Source organism: Pongo abelii, chromosome 9 (assembly GCF_028885655.2).
Source record: "Pongo abelii isolate AG06213 chromosome 9, NHGRI_mPonAbe1-v2.0_pri, whole genome shotgun sequence".
In the NCBI taxonomy this organism is placed as follows: Eukaryota; Metazoa; Chordata; class Mammalia; order Primates; family Hominidae; genus Pongo; species Pongo abelii.
This window is the reverse complement of record NC_071994.2, coordinates 77,322,592-77,336,958: the sequence shown is the minus strand read 5'-3', so window position 1 is coordinate 77,336,958 and position 14,367 is coordinate 77,322,592. Positions and strand designations below refer to the sequence as shown.

Genomic DNA, 14,367 nt, shown 5'->3' with positions numbered 1-14,367 from the left:
GGCTCACGCCTATAATCCCAGCACTTTGGGAGGCCAAGGTGGGTAGATCACTTGAGGTTAGGAGTTTGAAACCTGGTCTCTACTAAAAATACAAAAATTAGCCAGGCGTGGTGGTGCATGCCTGTAGTTCCAGCTATTTGGGAGGCTGAGGTGTGAGGATCACTTGAACCCAGGAGGTAGAGGTTGCAGTGAGCTGAAATTGCACCACTGCACTCCAGCCTGGGTGACAGAGGGAGACTCCATCTCAAAAAAAAAAAAAAAAGAAAGCTTTGCATTTTAGGGTGACTAGTCTAGCTAAGGAGGAGAGCAGGCTCTCAGCGAGTGAGCAGCAAGGGGCTGGTGTGGTGGTCTAGGCAGGAGTGGCTGTGGGGATGGAGAGGGATGGACTTGAGAAATAATGATGGCGGTCGAGTCACGAGGATTGAAGGGTTGTTGAGGAACAGCACACATCAGGGTGACGCTCTGGATCTGGTTTAGCCGCTGGAATTCTGTCTCGGGGTTTTTCCCTCCCGGCTGGCTACTGAGTGGGGCCTGAGCCCCCAAACACTCAGTGCCTCAGAAGGCAAGTCCTCACACATGGAACTGCTAACTGTGTGAGGCGGTGCATTTGTTCATTAGCTGGATGTCACCCTTCCACAATGTATATCTATTTTAAAACATTGTGTTGTGCATGATAAATAACATATACTTTTAAATCAATTTAAAAAATTAATTAGGCCAGGCGCAGTGGCTCACGCCTGTAATCCCAGCAATTTGGGAGGCTGAGGCAGGCTGATCACCTGAGGTCAGGAGTTTGAGACCAGCCTGACCAACATGGTGAAACCTCATCTCTACTAAAAGTGCAAAAATTAGCTGCGCGTGGTGGTGCATGCCTGTAATCCCAGCTACTCAGGAGGCTGAGGCAGGAGAATCGCCTGAACCCGGGAGGCAGAGGTTGTAGGGATCTGAGATCGTGCCATTGCACTCCAGGCTGGGCAACAAGAGCAAAATTCCGTCTCGAAAAAAAAAATATTTAAGAAAAAGAAAACGAGTCCTCGTATCAGTGAATCCCCGCCTGGCTGCATGGAGGGAGGAGCAACTGAAGAACACAGCGCGGCCCGTGTTCAGAGCCTCTGAGGGCTCAGCGCTCCCGCCTGCCTGGGGGCTCTCACCCTCTGAGATGCCACACTCCCACTCACCCAGCTTCTCTGCCGCTGCTGCTCCACCGGCAGTGGTGCTTGGCATGAAGATCTCTCTGGGCCTCAGTGTCCTCATCTGTAAAATAGGAACAATAATGACTCCTTCACATTATTGGAAGGCTTTGGGTGGAAGTGATGCTTTTAAGATTTTACAGGGGTTTGCGAATCTTGGTATTAGGGCTGGGGTGAAGGCCCAAGTCCAGTTAGGATTTTGATAAGGGTTAGGGATGGGTCTGGAGTTTCAGAAGCTGCCCGCAGGGTTTCCTCCAAGACAGGGTCCTGTGTCCTCTGGGCCTGCAGCTGCTAACGCCCCCTATGCCTCTCCTCCTCAGCTCACCGTCTACCTGGGAAAGCGGGACTTTGTGGACCACATTGACCTCGTGGACCCTGTGGGTGAGTCCCTGGAGGGTGAGAGGAGGGCTAGGGGAAGATGGGGCTGGCAAAGCCTCCCAGAAATAGCTCTCAGCTCTCCAGAGGGGCCTGGTGCCAAGAACGGGGGTGAATGGCTTCCTGCTTCAGGCAGCAAGCATTTACTGAGCAGCTACTTTCCCACTCAAGTGAGGACTGTAAGAAGAGACTGTGGGAAGGACTGAGGTGAGAATCAGGGAAGGCGTCCTGATGATGGTAAGAAGGGTGAGGGTGATGACGACAGACACCGCCACTTACTATAAGGCGTGTCATGTAGCAGACAGTGGGGGTGGCTATGATGACTATCCCTGCTTTACAGACAAGGAGAATGAGGCACAGAGTGGCTCAGTGACTTACTCCAGGTCACAGAGTGAGTAGATAGAAGAGCCTGGTTCAAACCTGGCAGAGTCTGCAAAACTCTTTCTTCTGCTTCCTTGTGATGGCAAAGAGTGGGAGACAGAGGGAGAATCCTTCTTAGGACTTGTGAAATGGGAGCTGTCCTCATGTACATGGGGGTCCTGCTAGAAGCTGGGCTGTGGCTGAAGGCACCTTCCAAGTTCTTGTTCAAGTTCAGGGTTTTGCAATTTCTGCATGCTTGACATTTTGGATTGGATAGTTCTTTGTTGGTGTGGCCTGTCCTGTGTGTTATAGGCTGGATAGCCACATCCCTGGTCTCTACTCATTCGATTCCCAGAGTACCTCACACTCCAGTTAGGCCAACTAAAAATGTCTTTAGGCCAAGTGCGGTGGCTCACGCCTGTAATCCCAGCATTTTGGGAGGCTGAGGCGGGAGGATCACTTGAGGTCAGGAGTTCGAGACCAGCCTGGCTAACATGGTGAAACCCTGTCTCTATTAAAAATACAAAAATTAGCTGGGCATGACTGTGGGCACCTGTAATCCCAGCTACTTGGGAGGCTGGGGTGGGAGAATCGTTTGAACCTGGGAGATGGAGGTTGCAGTGAGCTGAGATTGTGCTACTGCACTCCAGCCTGGGCAATAGAGTGAGACTCCATCTCAAAAAAATAAATAAATAAAAATATTTATTCATTGCCAAAGTGTCTCCTTTGGGGGCAGAATCACCTTAATTAAGAATGACTACTCTCATTGGAAGGGCCTTGGTCTCATGGCCTCTTCTCATGTCTGTTTGTGAGAGGAAAGCCTAAAATTACTCCTATTTTATAAACGGGCACAGTGAGGTCCAAAGAGGTTCAATGATTTTTTAAAGATGAGCAAACCAGCTGGGCATGGTGGCTCACGCCTGTAATCCCAGCACTTTGGGAGGCAGATCACCCAAGGTCAGGAGTTTGAGACCAGCCTGGCCCACATGGTGAAATATCATCTCTACTAAAAAATACAGAAAAAAAAATAGCAGAGCGTGGTGGCATGCACCTGTATTCCCTGCTACTGGGGTGGCTGAGGCACGAGAATCACTTGAACCCACGAGGCAGAGTTGCAGTGAGCGAGATCATGCCACCGCACTCCAGCCTGGGTGACAGAGCAAGACTCTGTCTCAAAAAAAAAAAGGATGAGCAAATCAAAGTGAGGCCTAGTATGGCCTTTCCCATCATGTCCCTGCGGGCTGTCCTGGGGCCAGGGCAGGAGTGATTTGTGTGGTTCCTGAGCCAAGGAAGCAAGCCCGGCTGTAGGCTTCAGCTCACCAGGAGGAAGACCTGGGGACCCTGGGCTCCCAGGGCCAGGGGGCTGTCAGCAGAGCCCTTCATGGCCTAGAGCAGAACACCCCCAATTCTCCCCTCCAACCCTGCCTGGGACGCTGTTTGGTGTCTTCTGAAGCTCAGTGTCCCTTTGCCATTGGCATCTTCTCCCTGAGGTAGCCCCTCAGAGGCCGGGAGCAGGCATCCTGGTGTTCACCTGTGGCTGCTTCATGTTGTCATTTCCGGTGGGCCCTCTGAGGCCAGTGTTGTCCATGCCCATTGGCCTACTAAGGACAGCAGCAGAGGCGGCCCAGAGACTGGGAGAGGACAGGGGCAGGAAACCAGTACCCAACAAACGCAGGCACCCTGAGAGCTGTTCAGCAGGTGTTCACAGAGCACCCCCTTTGTGCCAGGCCCCTTGTGAGCCCTGGTATCCCCGAGAACTCTGGGGCACTGTGCAGAGCTGATCAGGGACTCACTGTGAGAGATTCTTCTCCCATAGTGACCCTGCCATTTGGCTTGATCTGATCACACCCTCCCTATGCTTACCAGTTCCCCACCAAACCTGCACACAAGTCCAAGCCCACTGGCCTGCCCAACAGGACATTGATGATCCATCTTGGCCCTCCTCTTCCACTGGCAATGGAGTGACAATGGGTTAGAGGGTAGGGGGAGAGAGAGAGGAAAGAAAGGTTTGGCCAAAGATAGACAGGGAATGTCAGCCAAGGGGGTGACCCTGAGCCAGTGTTTCTGGCCTCCTGGGGTGCTGAGCAGAGATGTCCTTTGTGTCCAGCTGGACTCTGCCCCCGAGGGCAGGCCTCAGGACACTGAGGCACCTTCCACAATTGCAGAGTGCTTTTGAGTGCTCGGCACTGTCTAAACGCTGTACACGTATGCACATTCACACATGTACCCGTTCAGCCCCATGAGGGAGGCACCGCAGATCACAACCCCCAATCCACATGTGCCAAGCCCAAGCTCTGAAAACCTAACATTGCTTCCAAGTTTAATGCAGAATTCATTTATTGGCAAACCTGACCCAAACTGATGCGAGGCTATTTATGCCTTATTTAGCCTCTTGGTGAGAATATTTGTGTTTTCCTACAGAGGTATTAATGGCTTTAATAATAGGGTACAGATCTTGCAGAGGTCATTACAGAATATATGGAACATGTACCATTTTGCCTATTTTATTTTATTTTATTTTGAGACAGAGTCTCGCTCTGTTGCCCAGGCTGGAGTGCAGTGGGATGATCTCAGCTCACTGCAGCCTCTGCCTCCCAGGTTCAAGTGATTCTCTTGCTTCAGTCTCCCGAGTAGCTGGAACTACAGGCGCCTGCCACCGTGCCCAACTATTTTTGTATTTATAGTAGAGATGAGGTTTCACCATGGTGGCCAGGCTGGTGTTGAACTCTTGGCCTCAAGTGATCCGCCCACCTCAGCCTCTCAAAGTGTTGGGATTATGGGCATGACCCAGCATGTCCGGCCCATTTTGCCTCTCTATACTTCGCAATTTCTAAATTCCAAAGAATACCTGGTTCTAGGAGTTTCGGACCTATGTTATTATTCTTACTAACAGATGAAGAAACAGAAATGGTCTCTAACCTGCCTAAAGTCACCAGCTGGGTCCGTTATACTGGCCTGGGATGGGGGAAGGGTGGAGCATGGCGGAGGTGGGCAGTGCCACCCTCTAGGTGCCGGCCTTTCCATTTTTCTCAGGATGATTTTAGATGAACAGATGGTTGGATCTGGGCTTGGGCTGGTGTTTGGGGCACAGAGGTTTGGGAGACCAGGTTGGGAGAGGCTGCTTACTCTCTGTCCTTTCCTCAGATGGTGTGGTCCTGGTGGATCCTGAGTATCTCAAAGAGCGGAGAGGTAGGCTGTGGCCCCCATCCCCAGCCTGTCAAGGGCCTCCTCTTCCTCCCGGACCTCTAGCATAGGAACTCCCTGCCCATCCCCACTGGTTCCCCTGAAAGCCCCAAAAAATACCCCCACAGATGCCCTTGCCTCCTCCAGCCTGGGACAGCCCTGCCCCAAGCCTACTTTGGGAGAAGGTTTCCCCATGCCCTGAGCACTTTCACATCAATATGTCATGACTATGGCGAGGCTGGGGATGCCAGCAGGGCAGGAGTAGGTTCTTCTTTAACAGAACAGAGCATTGATACCGGGGCAGTATCAATGCGCAGGAAGACAAGAGTGCGGACTGAGCTGTGACAAGACCCTTGCCGTCCAGATACCACCCAGCACTTTCCCTGCCCCCACAACTCCCTGCTCCTTCCGCAGGTCCCCTACCCCCACTCCAGGTCTGCCAGACTACTCCAGCCCCCGCCAAGCCTGTCAGACCGTTTCCATACCCCTCCACATATGCCCTGGGGAGAGGTGGGAGGGGGAAGGACAGAGCTGGCTCAGCAGGCAGCCCCCTCCTCCTCCCAGGGGCCAAGCCATTGGCATCCTTCCGGTACTCACTACCAGCCCTCCTGGTGGAGACAGTGCAGCCGTCCCCACAGAGCTTGGTACAGGCCTGGGGCCTCCACTGGGGCCCGTCCCAGGGCTGCTGCCGGCACTCTGGGGGGCTCGCTTGCTGCTCTCCCAGACCCCTCCTCAGTGCTCCTCGCTCCCCACAGTCTACGTGACGCTGACCTGCGCCTTCCGCTATGGCCGGGAGGACCTGGATGTCCTGGGCCTGACCTTTCGCAAGGACCTGTTTGTGGCCAACGTACAGTCCTTCCCACCGGCCCCCGAGGACAAGAAGCCCCTGACGCGGCTGCAGGAGCGCCTCATCAAGAAGCTGGGCGAGCACGCTTACCCTTTCACCTTTGAGGTCAGGAACTGCCATCCCTGGGGCCCCATTCCAGAAACGCTGCCTCTAGGAAGCCCTCTGGGGTGGGCATAAGAGGGAGGTGAGGGTCAGCTGCTCCCTGCCACCCAGTTTCCCAGTGTATGCTGGGACCTGGGGCACTGTCACCTGTGTTACCTGGTAAGTGTCTCTTCTCCAGCCCCTGCTGGGGTTTGTCACCTGTACCTTTGGGCTACTCCTCAGACCCTTCTGAGGCCAGGTCATTGGTGGGAGAAAGGGGGTGCTAAGGGGCCTCAGAGAAAGAAAGAGCCCTTTCTGGCCCCTGAATCACTGCAAGGTGTTTTCCGCTCAGATCAGCTCCCCACTTGCCTGGCAGCAACCCAGCTCGCAAGAGAGGGATGGCAAGTAGGTGATCTGTCTGCCCCACCACCTTTCAAATCAGAGACTTTAAGATGCTGGATTTCAAAATCTCAAGTTTCTTAGGCTCTCTGATTCTGAGATTCAGTGTGGTCTCTCCCTTTCGGGGAGGCTGAGAGAGTGGAGAGGGTCATGGAGTCACCTTTTCCATGTAGACATGTTAGCTCCCTATGGCTGCTGAAACAGATTGCCACAAACTCGGCAGCAATGAAAACAACACAGATGTATGAGCTTACAGCTCTGGAGGTCAGAAGTCCCAAAACATGTCTCAGTGGGCTAACATGGAGGCGTGGCAGGGCTGGCTCCTCTGGAGGCCCTCAGGGAGCATCCACCTTTTCCAGCGTCGCTTTCCTTGGCTCACGGTGCCTTCCTCCATCGTCAAAGCGAGCAGTGGCCACTGAGTCTTCTGTACATCCCATCACTGTGGCTCGGACATTTCTGCCCCCTGCTTCCACTTCTAAGGACTCTTGTGATTATACCAGGCCCACCAAAATTATCCAGGATATTGTCCCCATCTCAAGGCCTTAATTGGATCTGCAAAGTCACTTTTGTCATTAAGGTCCCAGGTTTGGGGGATTAGGGTGTGGACATCTTTGGGGGACCATTATTCTGCCAACCACAGTAGACATCATAGAAAGATCTATTTAAACCATTGCTGCGAGGACTGGGCTGGGCCAAACCCTTTAGATAAAGAAAACTCAGACACTTGTGGGGCATGGCTTGGCATGGTCTGATGGGGTAGACATGGCTTGTCCCCTGGGGCCCTTGGTCTGATGGGTGTATGGGAGTGTCTGGGCTGTGATACATGAGGCAGGACAGTGGCAGATGTGATAGGTGGCTCGTTCTGTCCTCTTCTTGACAGATCCCTCCAAACCTTCCATGCTCTGTGACGCTGCAGCCGGGGCCCGAAGACACGGGGAAGGTAGGTCACCCCAAGGGGACCATCTCTCTGGCTCCAGGACTCTCATGTCCCCAGGTGTCTGGCTTTCTCCCTGGGAGGTGCTGGACACACAGGACCACTCTCCCTGTTGAACAGTCTTTGTGTCTAGGCTAAGCTGGTCCCACCTTGGACAACCAGTCTCTCTTCAGACAGGGCAGCAGATATGGGGTCAGCCTCACTCTCCTGTTCAGTGATGGGTCCAGAGGCCCTCCTGAGTGGCGTTGGCTGCAACAGGACCAAAGTGGTCTGAGGACCTACACCTGGCCTCACGTAACCCTTGGCAACCTTGAATCAAGGTGCGATCATCCCCATTTCACAGATGGGGAAACTGAGGGTTGGAGAGAAGTGACACCACTTGCTCCAGACCTTTGAGTCCAGCTTTCTCATCTGCAAGATGGAGATAACAGCACGTGCCTCTTTGTCTTGTTAGAGGGATACCGGAGAAGCCACCCGGGGCCGAGTCTGCACACAGTAGTAGGTGCCCCCAGTCTGCTCAGGTGCCTGTTGCTATTTCTGGGCAGCTGCCTGGATGAGGATGGCCACCCAGACTGAGGCAGGAGTCCAAAGAGCAGAGCCCCGTTTGGATGGTTTGGGATGTCCCATGTCAGATGGAGGAGGCAGCACAGCACTGGGGCTGAGCACAAGGGCGTTCCCCTGCTTCTTCCAGACCAAGGAAGGCTGGGCTATGGGAGCTTGGTGTTCCTGTCCAGTGTCCTCGTTTGTAAAATGAGAGGTGGGCTGGCTGTGTACTGGGGACCCTGCTTCTCCAAGGCCCTGTGGTCAGTGACCCCTTCCCCACAGGCTTGCGGTGTGGACTATGAAGTCAAAGCCTTCTGCGCAGAGAATTTGGAGGAGAAGATCCATAAGCGGTGAGTAGGATGCCAGGGTGTGGGCCGCCTGCTGGGTGAGGGAGGGAGACAGGATGGGCAAAGTCCAAGAGGAGATAAGTAACAATACCTGGAAGTGTGCGAGGAGGGGCGCACATTCCAGCCTTGGAAGGGCACTCTGGAAGCTGGGAGGTCACGGAGGGCTTCCTTGGGGAGGTGGCTTCGACTGCCCAGGTTCAGGCTGCAGCATCTTCTCCTTTGCACCATTGTGGCAGCTTCCTCCCTCATCTCCCTGCCTCTCATTTCATCCCCTCCAGACTGCATGTCTTTTTAATTTGTTTTGGAAAAACCCTAAATTCAGATTGTGTTAAACAGTGAGCAGGCTGTTTCCTGACCATCCGCATTTTCCAGTTTTCCTCCTGGGAGGCATTCAGCAGGGGTGGAGTGTGTGCCAATGGCAGCTTCTAAGTGAGGAGGAAGTGGAGATAGTGAACCCATCCAGGGGAGAGTGACAGGGAGGTTGGCCCACATCTAAGAGAGGGGAAACGTTCTCTGGAGAAGCACAGCCCGGGCAGACAGAGAGCCCAGGCTGGCAGCCAGAAACAGCTGGCTGGGATGTCTCATGCCTGCCCCTCCTGGGTCGGGCTGTGCTCTGTCTGCCTCCTGGAATAGCTGGTGGGCCCTCGACGCTGATGTTCCTGCATCCAGAGGCACTGTTCCCAGAGGAGGTTGGCTGAGGGTACAGCAGCCTTTTTAGGGCGTAGGCTGAGTTTGCCACCTGGTGGCTGTAGGGTGTATTGCAAGCATTTGCATCTGCAGCTCTGGCAGCTGTGTGTGGGGAGATGGGACTTTTCTCCCTCGCTTCTCTGTCTCCCTTTTCCTCTTAAGACCTGAGACCAGGGAAAAGGAAGCGTGCTGTGGGATGTGGGAGGAGGCTTGGTAAGCACAAGAAAGAGGAGGTGACATCGAGAGCCACCCCTCTCACCCTACCACCAATGGGACATTTAAAATCCACACCAAGGAGTTACTAATAATAATGATATAGAAGCTATCATTTATCAACGGCTGATTAGGTGCCAGACACCATTCACAGTGCTGGGCTGTATGAACTAATTTAATCCTCACAGCAGCTCTAAGAAGTAGGTCCTGGCTGGGCGCGGTGGCTCACGCCTGTAATCCCAGAGCTCTGGAAGGCCAAAGGCGGGTGTATCGCTTGAGGCCAGGAGTTCCAGACCAGCCTGGCCAACATGGTGAAACCCCATCTCTACTGAAAATACAAAATACAAAAATTAGGCAGGCATGGTGGCATATGCCACCTTCTGAGTAATCCCAGTTACTCAGAAGGCCGAGGCAGGAGAATTGCTTGAACCTGGGAGGCAGAGGTTGTAGTGAGCTGAGATCGTGCCACTGCACTCCAGCCTGGGCAACAGAGTGAGACTCCATCTCAAAATAAATAAATAAATAAAAATTTAAAAAGGAAGAAAAGAGGTAGGTCCTTCTGTCATCACCCTTTACAGATGAGGGAACAGAGGCAGCGAGAGGTTAATGTACCCAGGGCCACATACTTAGTAAGAGGAGAGCTGGGAGTTTGACCCTGGCTTCCTGGTTCCAGGCAATGGAGGCAGCTTATCTGAGCAACGGAGATGCTGGCATTCCCAGCACGCCACAGAGACAGCCTCACCAAGTCCGCCTCCCTCACCAGATACTCATTTGCTCCCTGATCCCCTGTAACCTTCGTGGAGCCAGTCTCATCCATGGGCCTTCTCCCCTCCCTGGGCTTGTCCCCTTCACTGGCTTGCATCCCCCTGACTGAATCCACACCTCCTCCCTGAACCCCAACGCCTCCCTGAGCCCCATTTCTTCTTGGGACCCCTGTCCCCTCTGCATAGTTTTACATAATAGATATCTGGCAGGTGTTTATTATATGGCAGGCACAGTCATAGGTGCTGAGAGTACAGCTGTGAACACCTTAGACACAAATTTCTGTCCTTAAAGAGCTTACACAAATAGTGTCCTATGTTACCAAAATAGATGACAGAGGGACACTATTTGTGTATGGTGACATAGGGAGGCAGGAAGTGACGATGTTACCTATTTGGTGACATAGGGAAGCAGGAGGTGAAAAATGTAGTCCCTGTTTCAGCATCCTGCTGGATGAAGTGTGGCCACAGGGCACTTCTGGGCAGAACAGGGGAGGATGGAATGGAGCCAGAAGGTGACAGACCCCTATGCTGATCTTTGCAGTTTGGCTGGATTCTAAGGTGATGGAGAGCCATGCCAGTCTCTTGAGCAGGAGAATGATGTGAGGCTCGCAAGGAGAGGGGATGAAGGCAGGTGACCCTGGTCCTCTTTCACTCTGCCCATCTCCATTAGGAATTCCGTGCGTCTGGTCATCCGGAAGGTTCAGTATGCCCCAGAGAGGCCTGGCCCCCAGCCCACAGCCGAGACCACCAGGCAGTTCCTCATGTCGGACAAGCCCTTGCACCTAGAGGCCTCCCTGGATAAGGAGGTAGGAGGCTCGGACTTGGCAGGGGGTGGGGGCTGCTCCACCAGGGCCTGGGCCTCAGATTCCAGCTCTCTCCTGGCCTGCAAGGATGCCTCAGGTAGGAGCTTCTACCCCAGCCCAAGGACCACAGGCCTCAGGGAATCTGAGACCTCTCATGGGGGATTTGGAGAAGCCTCTTGGGCCTAAAGGAGTGGCAGAGGGGGCATGAACTTGAGAGATGTGATGGACTTCAGAAGCGAGGAGCAGACCCTCCCGAAGGTCCTGGACATCTCCCCCACACCTCCACCAGCTGCCTGCCTCAGGCCGAGTGCTGAAGGTCAACCAGCATTGCAGAGGGGGCACGGCGGGGGGCCGTGACCTCCCTGCCAAACACTGAGCATCAGGGCGACAAGCCCTGCAGAAGGAAGGGCCTCCCCTCAAACTCTGAATCAAACCCAGCTGACTGATGGCTGCTGTGAGCTTGGGCTGGCCCCTCCTCGAGGTGTTGGCACCCCCTCTCTCTTGGGGCATGGCTGAAGGGAAGTGCCTTGGGGCAAGATGCAAGTTGAGGTCTTTTTGTAGGGATTCAGAGCTGGCTGCCTTAGTGAGCTGGTGAGCCCCTCCTCACCTTTCCCTGCTTCTTCCAGATCCTTCCGTGGACAGAATTTAGAGCTGGCAGGGACTTCAGACATCACCTAGTCCAACCCCTTCATTGCACAGAGGGAGACCTTGAGGCTTAGATAACCTACCCACAGTCACACTGCTTTCATCATCATCAATGTTATTGTTGTTATTGTTGTCGCAATTACTGCTGGCCAAGCCAGGGCTGGAGCCCAGGACTATCACCTTCCAATTCCGTTATCTTTCAAGGGTCCCACCAGGGAACTGAAGGCTAATGTGCCTGGTGGCTTTCGTGCCACCTTAGCAGCAGTGGGAAGTGGCTGATGAACTTGGGGCAAATGTCACAATGCCTTGGGGGATTCGGAGAAGCCTCTTGGGCCTAAAGGAGTGGCAGAGGGGGCATGAACCTGAGGGATGTGATGGACTTCAGACGCGAGCAGCAGACCCTTCTGAAGGTCTGCCCAAGGTCTGGGGAACACCAGAAGATCACGTGGGGGCTTTTCTCCCTCCCCTTTCCCTAGAACCTTGCTGTCCTCCCAGCCAACCCCATCCCTTCTTATGCCCCCCAGATCTATTACCATGGAGAACCCATCAGTGTCAACGTCCACGTCACCAACAACACCAACAAGACGGTGAAGAAGATCAAGATCTCAGGTATCCCAGACAGAGGGTCAGCTTAGGGGACAGCAAGAGGCAATCTTCCCAAGGGCTGGGGGTGGCTGAAGGATCTCCCCTTGTTAACAGCCTTGTATAAAAAATAGCCACTGAAGCCCAGGGCCTGCTCTGAGCCACAGGGCAAAGCTTTTGAGTTGGGTAAGGCAGGCTGCTTATTGGCTAGGTAATGAGTTTGCTCTTTAAGCCACCTCTTCAGTTTCTTGGGTTCTGGACAAAGCTGTCCTTGAGGGGAAGGCTTTGGTTATGGAAGGAAATGGGTGTGTTTGGGGCTACCCTTTGGATGTAAGACAGGGGTGGTCTCATGCAGAAGTCCCCACTGGTGGCCTCTGGCCATTGCCTGAGGCTGAATATCCCCAACCCAGGGATGCCTGTGAGACTCCATGGGAGCTGCATTCCCGACTCACTCCACCTTGATTCCTCTCCCTCCTTAGTGCGCCAGTATGCAGACATCTGCCTTTTCAACACAGCTCAGTACAAGTGCCCTGTTGCCATGGAAGAGGCTGAGTAAGTGGGCACAAGTCTGGCCTTGGGCGTGTGGGATTGGGTGGGAAAAAGAGAAGCTCTAGGTGTCCTGTTACAGTTCCAGGTGGCTCTTCTCCACCTGGCAGAGGGCTGGGCCTCAGACTTCCTTGCCACTCAGAGTAGATGATCCCGAAGAGCCTTTTAGAAACCATCCACCTGATTTAGCTATAAGAAAATGCATGCTACAGTCAAGGAAGACACCCACTAAAACTAGAACGACAAAACAAGAGCTAATGAATGTAAGGGGATTGGGGTTGTGAGAAAAAATAATTACATTGTACAAGAAACCTAGGTTGAAGGGAAATACTTTGTTCTTCAGCTTCCTGGTAGCCAAGGCAAAGTGGGTAAGGCACTAGGTATACAGCTCTTGTCTCATAAAGGGGTAATCCAGCTCATTGGGTGAAAGGGGTTGTGTGTGGGAGGGTAGAGAATAATTACACACAAAAAATCATCTAGGTTTGAGGAGAACTACTATAGTTGAGCATGGACTGAACTGTGTCCCAAGCTTGTTGGCAGCTAAGGCAAGAGGAGAGATCTCAGGTGAAACATCTTTACTTACCTAAAGAAAGTAAATGCTTCCATTCAAAGACATACACATTTTTTTTTTTTCCTGGCCCTGCCAGTAATTTCTTGGGGCAATTATACCTGACGTAATTTTACATGTATATGTGTATTTGTTTATATACAATTCCAATCAGTATTTCTTGCAACTGAAAACATTTTTAAAATGTTACTACATGGCCTTTGAAATAGTTTTTAGTGTCCTATAGGTGAACATGCTATGATTAGATCAAGCTTTCTCTGGTTACTGGATATTTTTCATATCCACTGTTGATTTAAAAAAAAAATCAGAGCTATGAGGCATAGATTCCTGATGGTAAAGTGAAGTGATCTCGAACCAGAGTAACATATAATCCCTAAAGAGTAGAAAATCCCAACCACTGCAGATGGTGCCAGCGTCTGCACAACGAATACCAGCAGGGATGGCTGGGGAGGCATTTGCACTCACAGACTTGTTTACTTCTCAGGAAGCGCTGTGGGGCTGGGGTTGCTGCTGCCCCAGTATGTAGAGGAGGAAGTGGCTGAGAGAGATGTGACTTGCAAGCTAGCAAGCAGCAAAGCTGGGGCTGGAACACAGGTCATCCGACTCCAAGGCTTGTTCACTATCTGCTGCATGACAGCTCTCTCATTGGAAAGGATGGGGGATAGAGCAAAAGCAAGTAAAAATTGGACAGTCAAAACACCCTATATATGATGGATGTGATCAAGCAAGTAAACTTTTAATTGTCGAGCCTAGATGGTGGGTATATGGGTGCCCAAATAGCTTCATTTACGGTTTGTGTGTAGCTATAATTTTTTCTTTTTAAAATTTGTTTAGAGACAGGGCTGGTGCTCACGCCTATAATCCCAGCACTTGGGGAGGCTGAGGCAGGCAGATCACTTGAGGTCAGGAGTTTGAGACCGTCCTGGCCAACACGGCAAAACCTCATCTCTACTAAAAATACAAAAATTAGTTGGGCATGGTGGCGCACGCCTGTTATCCCAGCTACTTGGGAGGCTGAGGTAGGAGAATTGCTTGAACCTGGGAGGTGGAGGTTCCAGTGAGCCAGGATCACACTACTGTACTCTAGCCTGTGACAGAGCGAGACTCTGTCTCAAAAAATAAAATAAAATAAAATTGGTTTAGAGACAGAGTTTCACTCTGTTGCCCAGGCTGGAGTGCAGTGGTATGATCATGGCTCACTACAGCCAGCCTCGAACTCCTGGGCTCAAGTGATCCTCCTGCTTCAGCCTCCCAAGCAGCTAGGACTACAGGTATGCGCCACCATATCAGGCTAATGTTT

The 14,367-nt window shown here is 52.5% G+C and overlaps 1 protein-coding gene across 3 annotated transcripts in view; it reads left to right on the top strand.

Moving 5' to 3' along the window:
- Positions 1 to 14,367, top strand: part of ARRB1 (arrestin beta 1) — a 91,531-nt gene that overhangs the window by 62,397 nt on the left and 14,767 nt on the right. For all 3 annotated transcript variants that reach the window (XM_024255317.3, XM_024255318.3, XM_054524832.2), the window contains exons 3-10: positions 1,511 to 1,571; positions 5,070 to 5,114; positions 5,864 to 6,060; positions 7,316 to 7,375; positions 8,195 to 8,262; positions 10,594 to 10,729; positions 11,896 to 11,980; positions 12,433 to 12,505. In XM_024255317.3, coding sequence (XP_024111085.1) covers positions 1,511 to 1,571; positions 5,070 to 5,114; positions 5,864 to 6,060; positions 7,316 to 7,375; positions 8,195 to 8,262; positions 10,594 to 10,729; positions 11,896 to 11,980; positions 12,433 to 12,505 — 725 coding nt within the window. The remainder of the gene's footprint in view (positions 1 to 1,510; positions 1,572 to 5,069; positions 5,115 to 5,863; positions 6,061 to 7,315; positions 7,376 to 8,194; positions 8,263 to 10,593; positions 10,730 to 11,895; positions 11,981 to 12,432; positions 12,506 to 14,367) is intronic.